The sequence below is a fragment of the Mesoplodon densirostris genome, chromosome 19 (assembly GCF_025265405.1).
Source record: "Mesoplodon densirostris isolate mMesDen1 chromosome 19, mMesDen1 primary haplotype, whole genome shotgun sequence".
Classification (NCBI taxonomy): Eukaryota; Metazoa; Chordata; class Mammalia; order Artiodactyla; family Ziphiidae; genus Mesoplodon; species Mesoplodon densirostris.
Genome location: NC_082679.1, coordinates 11,481,415 through 11,503,541, shown reverse-complemented (window position 1 = coordinate 11,503,541; position 22,127 = coordinate 11,481,415). Strand labels below are relative to the sequence as shown.

General features: G+C 48.3%; 1 protein-coding gene across 6 annotated transcripts; it reads right to left on the bottom strand.

The window, feature by feature from the left end:
- Positions 1-5,745: 5,745 nt before the first annotated feature.
- On the bottom strand, positions 5,746-20,849 carry PLAUR (plasminogen activator, urokinase receptor). 6 transcript variants are annotated; one of them, XM_060083879.1, is made up of 8 exons: positions 20,643-20,845; positions 20,394-20,477; positions 18,932-19,042; positions 17,509-17,652; positions 10,062-10,214; positions 9,352-9,486; positions 7,200-7,346; positions 5,746-6,302 (listed from the first exon to the last, which is right to left on the bottom strand). In XM_060083879.1, the coding sequence occupies exons 3-8, from the start codon at positions 19,020-19,022 to the stop codon at positions 6,049-6,051; spliced, it is 924 nt and encodes a 307-aa protein (XP_059939862.1). In that variant the 5' UTR covers positions 19,023-19,042; positions 20,394-20,477; positions 20,643-20,845; the 3' UTR covers positions 5,746-6,048. The 6 variants fall into 6 exon arrangements, with proteins under 6 accessions (XP_059939862.1, XP_059939861.1, XP_059939860.1 ...); XM_060083878.1 differs by lacking the exon at positions 20,394-20,477 and having other exon boundaries at positions 10,062-10,154; positions 20,643-20,847; XM_060083877.1 differs by lacking the exon at positions 20,394-20,477 and having other exon boundaries at positions 17,509-17,649; positions 20,643-20,847.
- Between the last annotated feature and the right edge of the window lie 1,278 nt (positions 20,850-22,127).

Below are 22,127 nucleotides of genomic sequence, written 5' to 3'. Positions count from 1 at the left end.
CCTGAAACCCTCGTAGGTACCTAAGTGATAAGAACACCAGGAGAATCTTTTGTTCTAATATTTAGTCTTTGACCCCAGTTCCCCACACAGGGATCCTGAAATCCTTGTAATTTCTTGGGTGATAAGAGTGTCTCTTGTTCTAATAGGTGACATTTGGGGGGCTCCTGGATAAGGGCTGGTCACCAAAAAGACCAAACTATGATTACAAGCATGGACTTTTCAGCCCTGATCCCCATTTTCTTGAAAATGGAGTTAATGATCCATGATGCCTACGTGATAAAGCCTCCATAAAAATCCCAATAGTATGGGGTTCGGGGAGCTTCTAGTTTGGTGAACACATGCAGGTGCTGGGAGAATGACATGCCCAGAGAGGGCATGGAAGCTGTGTGCCCGCTGACACATACCTTGCCCTATTCATCTTTTCCATCTGGATGTTCTTCTGTATCCTTTATCGTATCCTCTTATAATAAACTGGTAAAGGTAAGTAATTGTTTTCCTGAGTCCTGTGAGCCCCTCTAGCAGGTTAATCAAACCTGAAGAGGGGGTCATGGGAACTTCTGATTTGTAGCCGATTGGCCAGGAGCACAACTGGACTTTCAATTGTCATCTGAAGTGGGGACTGTGGGACTGAGTCCTTAATCTGTGGGATCCGACGCTATTTCCAGGTAGGTAGTGTCAGAATTGACCAGAAGGTGTCACAGAGAATTGTTTGGTGTGGGGGAACGCCACCCCCACATTTGGTGACCAGAAGTGTTGTGAGTGTGGTAGTAGTGTGAGAATAAAGGAGACAGACACACAGGAGAAAGACATAGTAGGGAAGAACTGAGTTGTTCCCTATACAGGAGGAAGACTGGGTGGCTGTTTTTTCCTAATACACATTCCCTCCTCCTTTGTTGCTTCCTAAGAGAATCCTGATTTTGTTCAGGCATCAGCCTTTCTTTAATAGCCAGATGATGTGCAGGAAGCCCTAGGAGTAGGGTCTGAATATACTTTGCCAAATATTGTGGGTCCATGCCCCTTTCTGTGAATGCTATAGGCATGGGGGTATGAAACAAATCAGGCGAATACAATGTGGGGAGGGCGAGTCAGCCTGGAAGTTTTGGGATAAGCTTTCTTTGTTTTAAAAAGGACACCCAAGAAGAGATGGCCCTTTGTTATTGCTTCTGAATGTGGGTGTGATGTCTGGAACTGCAGTGGCCATCTTAAGGCCATGAGGTAGATAAGCTTGAATGGATCCTTCAGGACATAATGGAAACATTGAATAAGTCAACCCAGGAACTGCCCTAACTCCTGAGCTCTTGTTCTGTGAGATAATCAATTTCCTCTTTGTTTCAACCATTTTGAGTTGGGTGTCCTCTTAAATACAGCCCTGCCTACCATATTGCCTGTGATTCACATAGAATACATGGAGGCAGCCCTGCTTGCAGATTAAAACACTGTAAGCGGTAGTTTTCTTTTTTGATTGCTCCCCCATCCTTGTGATAGGATCTCTCTCACAGAGGTTGTTTTCTCAGCTCTGGCCAAGTGGGTTGTTTACCATGAGAATTGCCTGACCAGTGGATGCCTGTTTACAACCTGAACAACTGTATGTGGTGACTTTGATGTAAACTTCCCTGGCCATAGTAGCGGAGGTCGTAGGCAGAGCCCTTACCCAAACTGGACCTCACCAGAGAAGAGTCTGTCCGTTAAAATTTTAGAACCAGACAAAAGTAGTTCTTGACATTTCAAGGGCATATTTAGCTACTATGCTTGAAGCAGAAGGTAGTCTGTGAAGAGACAAAAATAAAGTGAAAGCCCAGCCCATGAGGGAAACCACACACCCAGGGTAGGAGAGAGAGTGACACAGAGGGACAGAGAGATTTTGCAAAACAGAGACAACATTGATTTCACACAGCTTTTCAATTCTGTTTCTTGTCCCTGGTGCAGCCCAGAGACCTAGCTCTTGCTTGGATCTAAACTTCCAATAAAGCTGTCGTTTTTGCTTGAGTCAGCTTAAACAGATTTTATTTCTTGCAACAGAGATCCCTGAACAAAAACTTGGGAGCCATTAACTATGAGGTCCTGATCACAAGGTCTGGTGTAGAACATTCTGAGAAATGTATCTCTAGCCTCAGTGTCTGCACCATGGGACATGTATTTCCATCCTTTGATCCCCACAGTAGGGCATCATAGGAGATGCAGTCTTAGCCTCCAATCTCTGCCATAGGGTCTCCTGGGAAGTGCAGCCCTAGCTTCAATTTCTGCTGTAAGGCATCACGGGAAATGTATTCCTTAGCCTCCAATCTCTGCTGTGGGGTATCATGATGGATGCAATCCTAGCCTCCACTTGTCACCCAGGGGAGCAATCCGAGGGTTCCTAACCCACACTTAAACTCTCTCTATAAAACATGTACACCTATCTTAGGCAAGGAGGTAAGGAAGCCACCCCCCACCCCTCCCATTTCTAATAAAAACCTCACTCTGGGCAAACTTGCAAAAAACCTGACTGTATCTGTATTTTCTAGCTGTGTTTACAAGACAGGAACAAGAGAGCCTTAACCATAAGACATCGGCATAAGCTGACTGAACTTCAAAGCTGGGATAAAGGTTGCTCTACAGCTCATTACCATCTCATTGTAATAATAAGATCTCTGCCCACCGGGCCATATTAGTTCAACCCAATTCCCACCCAGACACTCAAGGGCCGAACAAGGAAAGAAAAAGGCATGAACTGCATTCTGGGAAACCAACCACCCATTTCCATGAATCAGGATGACAAAAGACCCCCATCCCCAATCACCTTTTTCAGCTTTTTCTATAAAAAGCTTGTCCCCGGTTGTAATCAGAGCTTCCCTTCTCCATTCTTGGGCCATTGAATAAAAACCTGTCTTGCTGGCACCAAACTCAATTTCGTTATTGGCAGAACCTGAGCGTGAAAGAACATCCTGAAGGACGGGGTTGAGGTTGGGTGGGAGGCGGGGCCTTGGTTCCGTTAGGGCCCCACGATGGGGGGCCTCCCATCTAATTCAGTAACACAATTTCTGCTGTAGGGCATCACGGGAAAGGTGAAACTAGCCTCAATTTTAATTATGAAGCATCTTAGAAAAATGTCATCTTAGCCTCATCTCTGCCTTAGGGCATCATGGGAGATATAGCCCTAGCCCAGGTTTTGTTGTAAGGTACCACAGAAGATGTAGTCTTTCCTTCCTTCCCTCCCTCCTTTCTTCATCACCTGCCATGTCCTGGGCGCTAATCTAGGTACTGAGAATACAGTAATGAGCAAATAGAAGGGCTTGCCTTTTATGGAGGTTCTAGCGGGGAGAGTTAGCAAAAAAACAGACAAACAAACAAGTGACTGTTTCAGCCAACCATTGCAGCATAACAAAATACTCCAAAACTCAGCTATGTAAAACCACAACCTCTTTATTTTATGTTTCTGTGGGTTGGGAATTTGAGCAAGGCATAGTGAGATCAGTGCGTATCTGCTCCACAATGGACTGGGGCCAAAATGGGCTGGCTTGAACAGTTGGAGATGGATGGGCTGATTCATATCTGAAACCTTGGTGCTGGCTGTTGGCTGGTGGTGTGGGTTGAATTGTGTCCCCCCAAAATATGCTGAAATCCTAACCCCCAGTTTCCATGAATGTGACCTTATAAGGAAATAGGATCTTTGTAGATGTGATAAGTTAAGATGAGGTCAAACTGCGTTAGGGTGGGCCCCTAAATCCAATGACTGGTATCCTTATAAGGACAGAGAGATTTGGAGACACACAGCCATATTCACAGGAAAGAAGTTCACGTGACAACAGAGGCAAGGACTGGAGTGATGCAGCCACAAGCCAAGGACAGCCGGGGACTGTCGGCAACCCTCAGAAGCTAGGAAGAGGCCCGGAAAGATTCTTCTCCAGAGACTTTAGAATAAGCATGGCTCTGCCAACACCTTGATTTTTTTTGTTTCTAGTATCCAGAAGTCGAGAGAATAATACATTTCTGTTGTTTGAAGCCATTGCATTTGTAACTTCATAGTAATTTATCATGGCAGCCCTAGGAAATGAAAACAGCTGGGTTTCTTGGGTCTCCTGCACATTACATCTGCTGGGGTTGCCATGTCCAGGGTAGCTCCTTCACCCAATTGGCTGGTGCGTGGGCTGAGATGGCTGGAACATCTGGGGCTCTCTTCACGTGGCATCCACGCACGAGTAGCTTGGGTGTCCTCAGAGCATGGCAGTCTCAGTGCAGGAGGACTCTGACCCAGCAACCAGCTTCCCCAGGGTTGGACGGTTTCTGAAACCCCTGGCCCAGAGCATGGCATGGTGTCACTTCCACCACGTTCTCTTGGCCAAAGCGGTCACAGAGCCAGTCATGCTCAAGGGGTGGTGATATTGATCCCATCCCTTTAGGCGACCACAGAGACAGTTGGTGATATGTGATTTGAGGAGATCCTAAAAAGAAATCCTGGGCTTTCCTGGTGGTGCAGTGGTTGAGAGTCCGCCTGCCAATGCAGGGGACACGGGTTTGAGCCCTGGTCTGGGAAGATCCCACATGCCGCGGAGCAGTTAGGCCCGTGAGCCATGGCCACTGAGTCTGCGCGTCCGGAGCCTGTGCTCGGCAACGGGAGAGGCCACAACAGTGAGAGGCCCACGTACCGCCAAAAAAAAAAAAAAAAGAAAGAAATCCTGTCCCTCAGGTGGGGAGGGAAAATTGGGAGTTTGGGATTGACATACACACACTACTATATTCAAAAAAGATGGGCTTCCCTGGTGGCACAGTGGTTGAGAGTCCACCTGCCGATGCAAGGGACATGGGTTCGTGCCCCGGTCCGGGAAGATCCTACATGCCGCGGAGCGCCTGGGGCCGTGAGCCATGGCCGCTGAGCCTGTGCACCCGGAGCCTGTGCTCCACAATGGGAGAGGCCCCAAGAGTGAGAGGCCCACGTACCGCAAAAAAAAAAAAAAAAAAAATGGTAACCAACAAGGACCTACTGTATAGCACAGGGAACTCTGCTCAATATTCTGTAGTAATCTAAATGGAAAAAGAACTTGAAAAAGAATAGATACATGGATATGTATAACTGAATCCCTTTGCTGTACACCTGAAACTAACACAACGTTGTTAATCAGCTATACTCCAATATAAAATAAAAAAATTTTTTTAAAAAGAAAAGAAACCCTGTCCTTCACCTGCTCCCAAATACCACGGAAAATGTCCTTTTTCTTCATCAGTCGTAGGGCTCCAGGGGAACGTAATTTTGTGTCTGTGGGCTTGCCTCAGCGAACCATGGAAAACATGAATTCTGCCATGGTACTCAGTCCCACTGAAATGGTAGTTCTGTCTTTTTCTCAGTTTGTCTGAGGGTATCCTAGGAAATATAGCCCAGCCTTTATCTCCTGCCCCCAGGGCAGCAGGGGAATGCGGTCCAGTCTCTACTCCTCACTGCAGGGCATCCAGGGGTCATCCCTAGTCATTTCCTATCTCAGAGCCCCCTAGGAAATGCAGACATGTCTCCTTAGAACAACAAAGTAGTCTGGACCTTTGGATGTGGGAGAAGAGACTGGAAGGTTAGTGCTTGGGTGAGTGAGTTGGAAGGGTGCATTTGGAGCCCAGAAATAGATGTGGAGGTGGCTTAGGGTGGAAGGCTGCATGGGACAGTTCCCAAGGCTGGGACCTCAAGTGCTTGGGTCCTACAATATGACCCCTAATTGCAGGATCCTGAGGAAAGGTGTCCCCCAGTCATCCTCTCTGGAGAAGGGAAGACCTGGCTTTGTTCACTGATACAAAAATCTTTATTTAAGTACAAAATATTAAATAAAACAAATATTAATTAATAATAATAGCGGCAACAATATTAATATCACAAGAGCTCTCACCTGCTGGCCCGTAGCCTTCCTCGAGTTTTTCTCCTCTGATTCTCACAGTTCTCTGAGATAGGTGTTTTGGCAGCTGGGAAAACTAAGGCCCAGAGAGGGGAGCACACTGGTCTGAGGTCACACAGCAAGTCAGTAGGGCTGGGAGCTAAGGGAAGGGCAAAGGGGTCCCCTGGATCCAGCCAGGGCAGTGGGATTGTGGGGTTCAGGTGCAGAGGAAAGTACCTCCCCACAGTCTGGCAGTCATAAGCAGGGTGACAAAGAGGCTGAGGTGGGCAGGGCCAGGCAGGGGGGCACCCCCCGTGTGGGGCTGGGTAGCCAGGGCTGGATGGTTACAGCCATTTCCAGTACAGCAAGAGACGCTGAAATGGGTGAGGCTGAAAGCTTCAGCCACATGGAGGCCTTGGCACCAGGAGGGGGCTGCACAGCCTCTTATGGTGTAGCTTGGGTTCCCCAGTCCTGAGGAGAAAGAAGACCATGTGAGACTCCCAGCTCTCGGGCCTGGGACTGGAATTCTCACTGGGTACCAGTGAGAATACTGGTACCCAGTGAGAATTACCCAGGTAGAATACTACCTCGTGGTGGGTATCCCCGGAGAAAGCAGCAGTTCTAAGTGTGGTCCTGGGACCCCTGGGGTTCCTTCCCTCAGACCCTTCCAGGGGATCTGTGAAGTCAAACTTATTCTTGTAATAATGCTAAAACCTCATTTGCCTTTTCTTGCTCCCACAAATGTTTTTTGCTCTCACAAGGGGTTTCCTAGAAACCCTAGGACATGTGATCTTGCAACAGACTGAACGCAGAAGCAGATATGAGGGTCCAGCTGTCTTCTATTAAGCCAGATATTAAAAAGATTGCAAAACGGTAGAACAAGGCCAGTCTTCTCGTTCAGTTTTTTCATTTTGGAAAATGTCTCCTTTTTTCTTTCATAAAAATATGTCCACATGTCGTGAGTTTTCAACGGTTCTTTTAAAATGAACAAATACTATAGATATGACTGACGTAAGCAGTAGTTTTTAAGAGCGTGAAGGAATTTTGAGAGCCCAAAGTTTGAGAACCTCTGGAATAAAGGAACCTGCCCAGAACTTCACAGGAGAGGATCCTGGGAGGGCCACCGGAAGTCCCACCCACCCACGGAAGTCCCACCCCCAAAGAAATCCACATTTCTGTGGCCCAAGTATACATTTCCTAATGAACAAGTCCTAATTTCTTACTGCGCTTTGCACCCTCCTGAAGGAAGTCCCACCTTCTCCAACAGGATGATCCACCTCAATTAAGTCCAGCTTCATGGGAAGTTACCTCTTGCAGAACCCCCCATCCCCCCCGTAAGTATCCTCTCCCAGCCTCCTAATGGCTCACCATTAGTGCCAGTGGCTTCCAGACATTGATTCATGGGGCCTCGGCAGTCAGTGAGGGAAGTCTCTGCGGAGGAACATCCATGGGTGCTGTTCCCCTCACAGCTGTAACACTGGAAGCCGTTCAGTGGCAGGTTTTGAAGCTCCAGGACTTGGAAGAAGACCAAGTGACACAGAAACCAAAGAAATTAGCATGAGCGGTTCACAGCATTACATCCCCAGGACTCCCAACTCTCAGCCCTAGATGTCGTGGAGCCCTCTTGTGGTCAGTCATTGGAACAGCATGCTCTTCTCGGGCGGGGGGGGGCGGTTCTCTAGGGCCTGCGAGAGAAATTCCAACCCTCAGCTCCCCACGAGCTCCCACCTGCCTAGACACAGGGTAAGACGAAACAGTCCTTGCCCTCAGAGAACTTACGATTTAGAGCTACACTGTCCCATATGGTAGCCACTAGCCACATGTGGTTGTTTACATTGACATTGAAATTAATATTAAATAATAAAAAATTATTGCTTATGTCCGTCATATCTATAGATATTTACTGCATTAGAAATGAAAACCAAGAGACTTTGAAAATGTATTTGTTCATTTTAAAAGAACAATTGAAAACTCACGACATGTGGACATATTTTTATGAAAGAAAAAAAGAAAAAGGAGACATTTTCCAAGTATCAAGTGCTCAAAAGCCGTATGTAGTAGAGGCTGCCATATCCGACAGTACAGATACAGAACATTTCCATCACCATGGAAAGTCCTGTTGGACAGTAGTGATTTATAGAGACAGAATAACACAAAGGATCTAGATTATACTGAAGGGCACAGTTAGGGAAACTTTCCCTGAGGACAATGCTTTAAAGCTGAGACCTAACGAATCAGAAGTAGCCAGCCAGGTGAACTCCTGGGGGAGAGGTGTTCCTGGTGGAGGGTGCTGCATGTGCAAAGGCCATGAGACAGACACATGCTGGATTAGAGAGGGCATAGTAGAGTCTTTGCATTTCATTCTAAAAGCAAGGGGAAGGCATTGAAGTGATTGAGGAAGAGTGACATGATTTGATTTACATTAAACTGTTGGTGGGTATGTAAACTGACACAGCCACTATGGAAAACAGTATGCAGGTTCCTTAAACTAAAAATAGAACTACCATATGACCCAGCAATCCCACTACTGGGCCTATACCCTGAGAAAACCATAATTCAAAAAGAGACATGCACCACAATATTCACTGCAGCACTATTTACAATAGCCAGGACATGGAACCAACCTAAATGTCCATCGACAGATGAATGGATAAAGAAGATGCGGCACATATATACAATGGAATATTACTCAGCCATAAAAAGGAACGAAACTGAGTTATTTGTAGTGAGGTAGATGGACCTAGAGTCTGTCATACAGAGTGAAGTAAGCCAGAAAGAGAAAAGACAAATACCATATGCTAACGCATATATATGGAATTTTAAAAAATGGCACTGATGAACCTAGTGGCGGGGCAGGAATAAAGATGTAGACATAGAGAATGGACTTGATGCCATGGGGTGGGAAGGCGGAGCTGGGGCAAAGTGAGAGTAGCATCGACGTATATACACTACCGAATGTAAAATAGTTGGCTGGTGGGAAAACAGAAGCATAGCACAGGGAGATCAGCTCGGTGCTTTGCGATGACCTAGAGGGGTGGGTTAGGGAGGGTGGGAGGGAGGCTCAAGAGGGAGGGGATATGGGGACACGTGTATGCATATGGCTGATTCGCCTTGTTGTGCAACAGAAACTAACACGGTATTGTGAAGCAATTATACTCCAATGAAGATCTATTAAAAAAAAAATCACTCTTGCTGCTGTGTTTAACATTGGCTGTAGGGTAGCAGGAGGACCAGCAAGGTCATTGCAACAATCTAGGTGAGAGGCCATGGTGGCTTGCACCAGGATGGTGAGCAGTGAAAGGATTCAAGAGGATATAGAAGCATAAAGCACAGGTCTTGGTGAAGCTTTGATAGTTTCATTGAATTCCCACAGAATCCTTCTTTGAGAAAGGGCTTGATAGGTCCACTTTTCAGAGAAGGAAACAGAGAGGAGGGGTTTCCCTTCAAGCAAGCAGCAGTCAGCCGGAGTGCACCTCCCCACACCAATCCCAGGCCTCACGCCGGGTCCCCTGCCCCTTACCTGGCCCCCCATTGCATTTGGTGGTGTTGCAGCACCGCAGGAAGTGGAAGGTGCGGTTGTTGTGGAAGCCAGTGGGGCCTGGGCAGCCAGGAAGGTTGCCACAGCCTCGGGAGTGGCGCTCATCCCCTGGACTCTCTGTGGGGGCAGAGGAGGAGGTCAGATTGTTGATGAGGGGCTGAGATTGGATTTGCCCATGGTAGCAGTCCTCTGTCCATCCTCTGCTTCATCCTTCATTATAGGACCCTCATGTTATTGGGAGCAGCCATATATCTAGCCAAAAGACACAATTTCCAGCCTCCATAGGTATAGTCAAGTGGCTAAGTTCTGGTCAACGTGATCTAAGTAGGAAGATTTTATGGGACTTCTAGAAAGGAGACCCTTTACAGAAGGAGGGGTGCCCCCCTTTTGCCCCTTCTTTCCCCCCCTCCTTCTTCCTGGAACTTGGACATGAGGTCTGGAGCTCAGGCAACCATCTTGGACTATGAGGCAATCTTGAGAATGGAAGCAATATGTAAGAAATGAGAAGACATTTGGGTTCCTGGTGACTGTGGAACTGTCCTAGTGGCCCTGGACTTCCCATCACTGGACTTTCTGGGTGAGTACTAACTTTCTACCTTGCTTAAATCCCTGTTATTTGGGGGTTGTTGTTTAGTGCAGCCTTGGGGAGGAACAAAGCAGGGAGGGGGAGTTGCTGGCAGGTTGGGGCTCACCTTCCAGGCTCTGGTGGGTTACCACCTCCAGGCACTGTTCTGCAGGGTTGCGGCATTGCAGGGTCCTGTCCCAGCCCCTCTCACAGCTCAGATCTGACGAGGCACAGGAAGCACATTCGAGGTAACGGCTTTGGGGAAAGGTAGAAACCTGGCCTGTTTGGGGAGGATTAGGAGGGTGAGACTCCATGGGGAGAGTCCTAGAGACCCACGGTTGTTTCAGGAAATTCTTCTAGTACCAGTGTTTCCTCTTCAGCAACTAGTGGCCTAATTGGATGGGCAGCTTTTGCAGCCAAAACTTCTTCTGCTGGTCCATCAACAGCAAAATTGAGTTCAACAACCCAAAACGATAGCGGGAAACCTGCTACCTCAGCACCTAACCAGAAGCCCGTGGGTTTGACTGGCCTGGCAACATCATCCAAAAGTGGAATAGGTTCCAAAATAGCTTCCAGTAACAGCACTTCACCCACTGTACCACTGAAACCACCTCCACCTCTAACTTTGGGCACAACTGGCCTTAGTTGCTCAGTTAGTTGTGACAATGTTAGCAAAGTAGGTCTTCCCAGTCCAAGTAGTTTAGTTCCAGGAAGCAGCAGCCAACTAAGTGGGAATGGAAATAGTGGGACATCAGGGCCTAGTGGAAGTACCACTAACAAAACCACTTCAGAATCAAGCAGCTCTCCCTCAGCATCCCTTAAAGGTCCAACTTCACAAGAATCACAACTCAATGCCATGAAGCGATTACAGATGGTCAAGAAGAAGGCTGCCCAAAAGAAACTCAAGAAGTAATGTGGCCAAGTAGGTTTTTATATCATATTACCCTAAAGATTAAAATCTTATTATTAAGACATAAACTGTAGTATACTATAATTTAATAAAAATCTTCATAATGAAAAAAAAAAAAAGGACTCACTTGAGGACTCACTTCAGCATCAATTCTTCCTTATCCCACCCTTCAGCCAATCATCAAGTGCTGCCCATCCACCGCCTGAATCTTTCTAGAATCCATCCCCTCTTTTCCAGCTCCATGACCAGGTCAGACCTCCTTCAATACCAGCTTCCTCCCTGGCCTCCTGGTTTCCATTCTTGCCCTTCCCACCCCAATGCATCCCACACAGCCCTAGAAGAATGTTTCTAATACTCAAATCTGACCCTGCCTCTCCTCTGCTCAACACTCTTCCATGGGTCCCCAGTGCCTTCAGAATAAAATCCAAGAAACTCAGCGTGGCTTTCAAGTTCCATCAAAGACTGGGTCCTGGTCACCTTTCCTGCCTCATCTCCCTCCACCAGCCCCTCAGACTCTACACCGGTTTTCCTCAGTCCCCGAGTATACATGCTGACTCCTGCCCAGCCTTTGCATCTGCTGTGGTCTTTGCCTAGAACCCTTTCCCTGCTCCTTATTTTCCCTATCTCCTACTCATTCTTCAGAGGCCATCTTCTCCAATTTTGCCTCCTCCAAGAAGCCCTCCTTGACCTCCCAGGCTGGATTAGGTGCCTCTCGGGTCTCCCCAATCCCAGCCCTGCCCACTCTGGGTCATCCCCGTGTGGTGACAAGTCTGTTTCCCTCACTGTTTGTTTGTTTGTTTGTTTTTGGCCATGCCACATGGCTTCTGAGATCTTAGTACCCCCACCAGGGATGGAACCCGTGGCCCCTGCAGGGAAGCACAGAGTCCTAACCACTGGACTGCCAGGGAATTCCCTGTTTTTTTTTTTTTTTTCACTCTTTTTGTTTGTTTGCTTGCTTGTTTCCTTCTATGGATTCAGTCCCAGGAGGGTAGGGCCAGGGCTGTCTTGGTCATTACTATGTCCCAACACAACCCAGCACAAGGCTGGGGCCAGAGAAGATATTCAATAAATATTTGTTAAATGAATGAATGAATGAACAATTACTTAAAACCCTTCTATTGTTCCCTGTGGTAGCCAGCTTCCAAGATGGCCCCCAGTGATCCCTGCTTCCTGGTATTTGTCCCTTGTGTAGTCCCTTCCCATAAGGAATAGAGCTGACCTGTGGAACCAATAAGATACTGTGGAAATGATGGTGTGTGACTTCTGTGTTAGATCACTGAGATTTCTTCCTGGCTCTCTCTTGGATCACCTGCTCTGGGGGAAGCCAGCTGCCATGTTGTAAGGACACTCAAGCAGCCCCACCGTGAGGTCTACATGGTGAGGAACTGAGACTTCTGCCAAAGCCAGGGGAGCTGATCATCCATGTGAATGAAGCTACCCTGGGCGCCTTCAGATGACTGCAGCCCAGTGTCATCTTGACTACGACATAATGTAAGATGCAGAACCGCCTAGCTAAGCCACTCCCAGAATCAGGACCTTCAAAAACTTTGTGAAATAATACATGCTTACTTTTGTTTTAAGCTTTGGGGTAATCTGTAATGCAGCAATAGATATTTAATACACTACCCAATCATGTCAGAGGTCAAAGCCTCATTTGATTGATCTGTGATAAACTTGCCTCTCACATGGACCTTCCAGTCCAGGCCAAGTGGATGAGTTACTTTTCCCTGGAAACACCAGAGTCATCCCTCTGCCTAGGCCTTGGCTCACACCATTCCCAAGCCTGGCATGCCCTTCTCTTCGTGACCCCAGATATCCAAGTTTGAGTTTGGGCCAAGTCTTAGAGAAATTAGAGGGCTGTCGCAGCCAAGGCTCTCAACTGGCAGGTCAGCAGCTGTAATTAGGTGAATCACTTACCTCCAAAGCCAGACCTTCTCCACCCTCTCCCAAAAGAAAACTAACTAAAAGGCTGACAACCCGCATCTTCTAATATGAACCACCATGAAAATGAAAACACGAGCTGCCGTCGCTGCCAAAATAGCTGTCTCATACCACCCATGGGTCTCCTTTGTGAGCTCTTCTTCTTATGTCACTCTTCTAAATGTGGGTGATCCTCAGGCTCTGTCTTAGGCCCTTTTTTCATTTCTCATGGTACACACTCTCTCCCATGGGATGTTATCCATTGACACAGTTTTATCTCCACCTATCTGCTGGGAACTCAGAAATCTCTCTCCAGGTAAGACTTCTCTCCGAGCTCCATACCTGTATACCCAACGGCCTCCTGGAGGTCCCCTGGCTGTCCATCAAACACCTGAATCTCTACCTGCCCCTAACAAGACTCTCCATCTTCTCCAAACTGCTTATTCTCCTGAATTCCACGTCTCTGAGATGGCCCCATCTGGCCCCCTAGGGTAGAATCCTGGCAGACTCCTTGATCCTCCATATCTAGGCACCCATCTGATACTTCTACTGCCCTGTCTTCTGGTTCTGTAATCCTTTTGCTCTACTGTTTCTGATCTCCAGTAAGTACATCTATTGAGTTCTTTTTTTTTTTTTTTTTTTTTTTTCTTTTTGCGGTATGTGGGCCTCTCACTGTTGTGGCCTCTCCCGTTGCGGAGCACAGGCTCTGGATGCGCAGGCCCAGCGGCCATGGCTCACGGGCCCAGCCGCTCCGCGGTATATGGGATCCTCCCAGACCGGGGCACGAACCCGTATCCCCTGCATCGGCAGGCGGACTCTTAACCACTGCGCCACCAGGGAGGCCCTGAGTTCTTAATTTTAGTTCCTTTTCTTTTTTTTTTCTTAGTTCCTGTTCTTATTTCTGTTGGAATCATTTTAAAAATGGTTTCCAGATTTCTGCTAAAAAGTAACGTTTCCTCTATTTTCTTGAATATATTGATCATAGCTCTTTTAAAGTTCCCCTGTCTAATAACTCCAATATCTGATTCATGACAAGTCTGTTTCTATTGTGGGATTTTTCTCTTGGTTTCTGGTCAGTTGGTCCTTTCTGTTTTCTTCAGGATACCTTGTAGGTTTTGACTAGATGCCAGACACAGACGACTATTTGTAAAGGCTCTAGATGATGTTATCTTCTGCCAGAGAGGATTAGGTTTTCTTTCTGTCGAAGATCCGACGTAGGCATTTTTAGGGCTGGTCAATTTCAGTTTTTGCCCTTACTCCTAGGATGTGGTCTCAGGGGAAAGCCTGAGACCTCTCTTTCCAACCTGGCAACTTCGGTCCCCCAGCGTCATATGCCTGCTGGAATTCCTGCTCAGTTCTGTAGCTTCCCAGATACTATTTTCTGTAGAGTTCCTTGGAGTCTCACCCTATGCATGTACGGCTTGCCAATGACTTGAAGGAAATTTGCAGATCTGGGGACTCCTTTTTCTGTAGTTCCATGCATTCCAGGATTTTACTTCTCATTTTCCAGACACTCTGGCAACCCCAGACTCCAACCTCTGCCTTGTCAGCCTAGCGACGATCTCTTTCTATTTGCATTCTAGTTCCCTTCCAGAGCAGTGAATTGGCAAGTGCACTCAAGGAAAAAGCCAGCTTGTCTGTGGAATTCGACTTCTGTGCTTCCCTTATTTTGAAGATTGGAGCACCTCAACTTCCTCTCTTCATTTGCTTGTTCTTGAGTGACTTTAATAATTGTTTATAATGTGTCCAGCTTTTATAACTGTCATTGACAGGGGGGTTGGTCTGATACTGGTGACTCCACATGACCAGAACTGCACAACCATCCCTACATCTAATCTATCATCACCTTCTGCTCATCTACCTGCTAAATAGCTCTTAAATCCATCCACTTCTCTCCATTTGCACAGCAGACAGACACTCTCTTCTTCTTCTTCTTTTTTTTTTTGGCTGCACCACGCGGCATGCGGGATCTTAGTTCCCCCACCAGGGAATGAACCCGCGTCCCCTGCAGTGGAAGCATGGAGTCTAACCACTGGACCACCAGGGAAGTCCCTACACTCTCTTCTTTATCTGGACAACCTCACGCACCTCCAAGTTGGTCTCCCCTCATCTACCTTCCCTCCATCCTTCCTTCCCTCCAATCTCTCTTCCACTCTGAGGTCAGAATAACGTGTCAAAAAATACAAATCTGAGGGCTTCCCTGGTGGCGCAGTGGTTGAGAGTCCACCTGCCGATGCAGGGGACACGGGTTCGTGCCCCGGTCCGGGAAGGTCCCACATGCCGCGGAGCGGCTGGGCCCGTGAGCCATGGCCGCTGAGCCTGCGCATCTGGGGCCTGTGCTCCGCAACGGGAGAGGCCACAACAGTGAGAGGCCCGCATACCGCAAAAAAAAAAAAAAAAAAAAAAAAATACGAATCTGATCGTGATGCTCTGTACTTGAAACCCTTTCATGACCTCCCAGTGTTCCCCAGATGAAGTCTATATGCCCCACCATTGCCTAGAAGGCCCTGTATAATGTGACCTTGCCAATTTCAGCAGTTCCTCTTGCCCCATCTCGTCCTTCTTCCAGCCATGCTACTTTCACCCTCCTCTGGGCCTCTATATCTGATGCTCCCTCTGTCTGGAAAACCCTTTCTACTGTCTTTTTCACAGTCTGACTCCTATTCATCCCTCAAGATCCAACTTAGCTGTTGCTTCCTGTATAGGAAACCTTCCCTGACCTGAGTCAAGTATCTCTTCTAGGGTCTTACAGCCCCTACTCTTAGTTATCTCAGCCCTGGTCACTCTGGCCTCTGTTTCCCCTATCTCAGCCCTGACAATTCTGGACTGTGCTTCCCTATTACAGCTCTGACCTCTCTGGTCTATTTCCCCTATCATGGTCCTGACTCCTTTGCATGTGCTTCCGCATCCCAGCTGCGACTAATCAGGGCAGTCACCGTCAGGTAATGGGTCTGTCTGCCTCACCCAGCCCCACCCACATACACATACACACTAGACTATGAGCCCCACGGGGGCAGGGCCCAAGGCCATCTTGGTCACTCCTGTGTCCCCAGTATCACAGAACAACAGGATGTGGTTTAACCAACTATTCTAGTCATCACAAGCAGGGTAAAATGGCATTAGATATGGGGCTGATAGGGACTTCCTTGGCGGTCCAGTGATTAAGACTGTGCACTTCCGATGCAGGTGGCATGGGTTTGATCCCTGGTCAGGGAACTAAGATCCTACATGCTGCGTGGCACGGCCAAAAAGATAAAAGGGGGGAAGCTGATATAGATATATTAGTTATTGAATTACTGAATTGATAGCTGCTGCCCAAGAGGACCCCTGACCGCTCCCAACCCTCTCTGTATTTTATTTTTGGGGGCACACTGCATAGCTTGTGGGATCTCAGTTCCCCGACCAGGGATTGAACCTGGGTCACGGCAGTAAAAGCCCGGAATCCTAACCACTAGGCCACCAGGGAACTCCCTGCAAACCTGTCTTTAGAACTCTCATGTCCTCAATATCCACTAAAGGGGTAACACCAGGCCCAGCAAGCGGCCTCCAGTTCTGACTGGTCAATATTATTCTGTGGCACTGACCAATATTGTTAAATATTTTCACTATTATCTCTGATTACAAGTATTATTTAGACTCAATTACAAGTGCTTCCCTTTAGCACATCTAACAGAGAGAGGAAGCCGGCATCCTCTCTTGTCATTTCCTTGAAGATAAACATCTGATTCAGTTCCCACCAACAGATGAAAGTTGGAGGTCAGGATAAATGAAAATCTAGTGGAATCAGGATGGATGAAGAACAAGGAAACAAACCCAGTGCAGAGGCATGTGCTCTGCTTCTGACGTCATTGTGACTAGACTGGCCTTAACCCATTTCCTTCCTCACCAGGGCCAGGAAGAGGAAGCTCTGTCTGACCGTGCACCATGGGTCCATTCGCTCCCCACCTCTCCTCTGCTGTGAGAACTTGGGGAATGTGAGCCTTTCTGAGTCTTTTTCTTATGCCGACCAGAGCCTAAAGGCATGAAACCCAACAAAAAGCCTTATGGACGTTTCTTCACATTCTTTTTTGTTGCCCAACTTATGAATCATTGATTCTAGGGAACTTTCCAAGCCCACGGCAGCCTGTCTGATTCCCTGCTATTTTGACTTCCTTTAAGAACTCTGAGTCTTTGGTATCTCCGGTCTTTGTATCCCTTGCTGAGCATCTATTGCTTGAATCATCTCCTGTCCCATGAAAAAAATTACATGGCAAAACATCAGTGAGATACCTCACCTACCTCTCAGGTGTGTGTGTGTGTGTGTGTGTGCGTGGCTTCTTAAAGGCAGGTGTTGCATCTTATAAATAACAACCACACACACACACATACACACACACCCACAAACACATATGAGATGGGGTAGGATTAGGGATGGGATGTGTTTGTAGATGGGAGCGGGACTGCGGACAGTTGAGATGAGATGGGGTTGATTAGGGGATAGGATGAGAGATGTCTTTGGAAGGAGGATGGGTTTGAGTTGGAGCGTGTTGAGGATAAAATGAAGTTGGGGACGGGATTGGAGGTGAGGTTGAGTTGGGGTTGGAGCTAGGCTGGAGATGTGTTTAGGATAAGGAAAGGTTTGGGCCGGGGTAAGGCATGGAGCTGGGGTTGGGGTGGCCTAGGATGAGGGATAGGACCAGGATGATGATGGAGGTTGAGCTGGGGATGGTTTGGGGTTGGGGATGGTGAGGGCTGCCCTACTCACCAGGACTGGGCTTGTTGCACACGTCTGACCCACACACGGTCTCTGTCAGGGTGATGATCTGCATGCCAGTCCGATAGCTCATGGTCCTGTTGGTCTTTTCTGGGTGGGTACAGCCTCTCTCCACCACCTCCAGCGCATCACCTTCTATGAGGAATGTCTCATTGTCACCCCAGAGGCTCCCCTGGGCCCAACCAGCCTCTGACACTACCGGTTATAAGGTCACCCGCTCCCAGGGCTGATCCCCGCCAGGCCTCTCTTCTTGCTTGAGTCCAGCTCTCTTTTTTCTAGAGTTATGCACCCTCCCCCCACCCCCCTACACTGGAAGCCTACTTTCTTTTAGTGATAACACTATCCCTGGGACCTTCTGGATCCATCCACCCCCTCCCTCCCAGCTTGGTGATCTTAGCAGGGAGATACATCTGATAGGAATCTTTAAAGGAAAATGCTTCGAGCTTACCAAAAAGTATAAGAGCATGGTATAATAAATACCGTGGCTCCATCCCCGAACTTGATAAAATATTAGCATCTTGCTATATTTGTTTCAGATATTTTAAAAAAAAGAAACCAAGTTTCAAAGACAGTTAAAGCCTCCTGGTTACCTCCCTCCCTCAAATCCCACTTCCCTTATGCTCTGTCCAGAGGCAACCACAGGTGTAGGTAATTCTAACACCTCTGTATGCAGAATATATATTATTGTTTATTTGTATACCGTTTATGTATTTTGATTGTTAGATACTATTTCTATTAAAAGGTGTCAAACTCTGCAATATGCTTTTTTTTTTCTTTCAACCTTACATTTTTGAGGTGTATCCAGGTTAATACCTGCAGCCCTAGTGCCTTCATTTGAGCTGCTGTGGGGTATCATGCGTGATTATACTGGAAGGTTTTTCCTCTGCTGACGACTGACTTCAGTCTTTCCAGTTTTCCATATCACAAACATTAGGGCTAAGAACATTCTTTGACATGTGTCTCTGGGTAAGTGTGGCCAAGGTTCTCTGGGGTCTCTACATTCCTAGAAGTCCAACTGCTTGTGTAGGTTATGTTCATCTTTAACCAGATATTGCCTATTGCCACGTCGCTCTGTTTGGTGGATGCACCAATTTACCCCCCTAACAGCAAAGCCCGCAGCTCCACATCCTCATCGACCTCAGTATTGTCAGATTTTTCTTTTTTTTCTTTTCTTTTTTGCTGCGCCAAGTGGTATGCCGGATCTTAGTTCCCCAAGCAGGGATCGAACCCGTGCCCCCTGCATTGGGAGCACAGAGTCTTAACTACTGGACTTCCAGGGAAGTCCCTGTCAGATTTTTAAATGCTTGTCCATCTGGGGGCTTGTAACCGGTCTCCGTGTCTTTTTCATGCGTATTTCCCCGACTGCTCGTGAAATAAGGTTTCTTTGTCACTCCCGGTCCCTGCTCCAGCTCACCTTCCCATATGCGCAGGACCGTGGTCCTGCAGAGGTCCTGGCCGGGGGCACACTCTTCCACCCTGCAGGTCCCGGTACTCTTACACAGCATGCACCGCAGGCCCCAGGAGGCTGGGGGCAGAGGCGGGGAGAGGAGAGGTGTTATCGCTCCGCGCCAGGATCCCACTCTCGCCCCCTTAAGCCCCAATACCTGGACCAAGTCTACAGGCCATGTGCACTCAGGTTCGGGATCCACTTTTGCCCGCCCCTGGGTTCCAAGGCTGGTTTCCAGCCCGCTATACCATCTTTAGGCCAACGTTCTATCTCCATCCTCTACCCTAAAGTTCTTTCTCCGTCCATAGGTCCTTCCTAAGTCCAGCCCTCGCTCGCTTTCCCTTTAATTCTCTCTGAGCGCCGGGCCCATCCTGAAACTCCGACCCCCCACCTCTCCGCGGGTGTGGACGTTCTAGCCCGGCTCCCAATTAGGTCCTTTCCTCCACCCCGCCCGCCTCGGCCTACTCCGCCTCGCGAGCTCTCCTAGGGGTGTTCTAGCCTCACCAACTCCAGCCAGTCTTTATGTTCTACCCCCGTTCGCGGTGCCCTCCACTAATGCCCACTGGCTCTCCTCCCCTCCGTAGCCTCTCCCCAGCGTTCTCTCTCCTCACCCAACAGTCCACACCGAGCTTCTAACTCCGCGCATCAGCCTTGCGGAGATGCTAACCCCACTACTACTGTGGCCACCCCAGAAGTTCTCCCGCCTCCCACTAGCTGCTCCGGAACTGTTAGCCCCCCCCCCCACTGCCCCACCCCGACGTCCTGGCCCCGCCCACTAGCCCCGCCCCAAGGCCTATCCCTGCCCATCACGTCTCCCTTGCGGTCCCTTCCCCGCTCCAAATTCGGAGTCCCCTCCGGAGGGGAGTTACTCATTCTAGGCCTCCCGCGGTCCGGAAAACTTTCCCAGTTATTTATTCGTTACCGAACCATCTCCCAACCCCTACCCCCAGCCCGGCCCTGCCGCGCCCTGACAGCAGTTCCTTCTCAACTTCCTTTCATTTTCCAACCCTTTTTAGATTTTCCAGAGAAAGGAGGTGAGAAGTCTCGTTGGCTAGAGGATAGTGAAAGGGAAGGCGCCTCGAAGGAGGAGCCTTGGGTCCCCGGCCCCCCGCTCTGCGACGCTGAGCCTGACTTTCTTTAGACCTTTTGTTAAATGAGACGCTGTCCTCCCTGTCTTGCAAATGTGTCTGTGTGTGCGTGTGTGTGTGTAGGGGGGGAGGGGAGGATCTGATACAGGGGAGAGGGCTGTAGGAGCCCCCGCGGGTCAGAATCCCACTTACAAGGACTTGCTGTGTGACCTCCGACCAGTTAGTTAACCTCTCTGTGCCTCAGTTTCTCTGTAAAACGAGGTTGAAATAGTTCCTCCCGCCCAGTTGGAAATTGCAAGGAAGGAGCTTAGAAGAGTGCCTGGACTAAAGAGCGTACTCACTACATGGCGGCTGTTGTTAAGCGCCTTCGCTCAACGAATATTTCCTGAGCGTCTACTGTGTGCCCGGTACCTTGCCGTGTGAAGCTGCAGACAGCAGGAGAAGTATTATTTGAGTGTGGGTGGAGGGGCTGCGGACTGAGCCATCCTCCAAGTCATCAGACTCTGAGCTCTCTTCCCCTCCCCTCCCCCCTCCCTCCCCTCCCGTCTGACCCGGTCCCCAGCGCAGAGATTCGGGCACCCAGCCCCTACCTGGAATGCAGGTGTGAGCGAACAGTAGCAGCACCAGCAGCGGGCGGCCCATGTCCGGCGGCGGCTCCTCTCCGCGGTCTCCCTGCACCTCTCAGTCTGGCCCCCGGGAGGAGAGAGTTTTGTGGCCCTGGGGGCTCCTCCCAGACGTTTGCGAAAGAGCGAGTCAGCTCCAGATGCGTGGGTCATCCACCCCCACCCACCTTCCTCACAAACTTCCTTTACCAGGAAGCGCCAGCGAGGGGTAGGGGGGCTCTGACTCACGCTGGCCGTGGACACAGCTGTCCCCAGACTGCCTGGGTGCAAATTCCACTTCTCTCTCTTCCTGCCATGGGACCTTGGGCAAGGGCCCTCACCCCTCGGATTAAAACTTGTCACCATGGGAAATTTGTGGCTGATTATGAGATAATATAGGTCTTTCTTCAGTTTTGTTAGGAAGGATAATGGTATTGTGGTTATATGGGAAAATGTCTTTATCGTTTAGAGCTGCACGCTGAAATATTTGGGGATGAAATAATACAATGTCTCCATTTACCCTAAAACACATCAGCCAAAAAGTAGATATTGCTGTTATGACCATGGTTTTGTGGTTACGTGGAAAACTTTTTCTTATATTTTACAGAGATGCTCAGTGAAATATTTAGAGGTTGAATGTCATCGATGTCTGCATTTACCTTGAAATATTTTAGGAAAAAAGAAAGACAAAATAGAAAAATAGCTGTATCAGTTATATCGAGGTACTTTATATGCCATTCTGTCTCCTCTGTGTTTGTAAACGTTCATAATAAGTTTTTTAAAAGGAAAATAAAGTGCCAAAGGTAAAATAGTCTCTCCCTCCTGGCCAGAGCAATTTAATGCAGTTGAATTAAATGCCTGAAACAGTCACTGGCCCACATGGAGGGCTCAACAATCTCTGTCAACATTTACTGAGGACCTACTTTGTGCCAGGCACTGATCCAGAAGCTGGGGACACAGCAGGAAAGTCCCTGCCCTTGTGACAATAGGGAGTAAATATATGTTATCTAATCTATTGCTGTCAGGCTGTGATAAGTAAAGTGCAGAAAAACAAACCAGATTGAAGGAGGTGCAAGGGTACAAGTGAGGCAAGGTTGGTTTTAGGCCAGGTAATCCAGGAGGGCTTTCCTGAGGAGGTGATATTTGGAGAGAGGCTGAAGGTAGTGAGGGAGGAAGTCCCGGCAGATGGTCCAGGAAGAATTCCAGGGAGAGGAAACTGCCAGTACAAAGACCCTGAGGTGGGAGCAGACCTGATGAGATCTAGGAACAGCAGAGAGGCCAGTGTGGCTGGAACAGTAGTAAGCTATGAGTAAGCAGTAGCTACCTCTACCACTGCAATAATGATTATACTATTGTTATTCTTACAAATGCATCAAAACCTTAAGCTAATCATTTTAAGATAAGGTAAGAAAAATCCCAAAGAAATTCTCTTTTCTAAGAGGTTAAGAGTGTGGGGGCTGACACCAGACTGTG

Bases quoted from the DNA above. Each gene is read 5' to 3' on its own strand.
- PLAUR (XM_060083876.1), bottom strand. From the start codon at position 20,694: ATGGGCCGCCCGCTGCTGGTGCTGCTACTGTTCGCTCACACCTGCATT. The intron at 9,487-10,061 runs GTGAGCCCCAAC...CTGCCCCCACAG, and splicing joins AACCCACCAGAGCCTGGAAG to AGAGTCCAGGGGATGAGCGC. The intron at 6,303-7,199 runs GTGAGCCATTAG...CTTTCTCCTCAG, and splicing joins GGAAGCCACTGGCACTAATG to GACTGGGGAACCCAAGCTAC.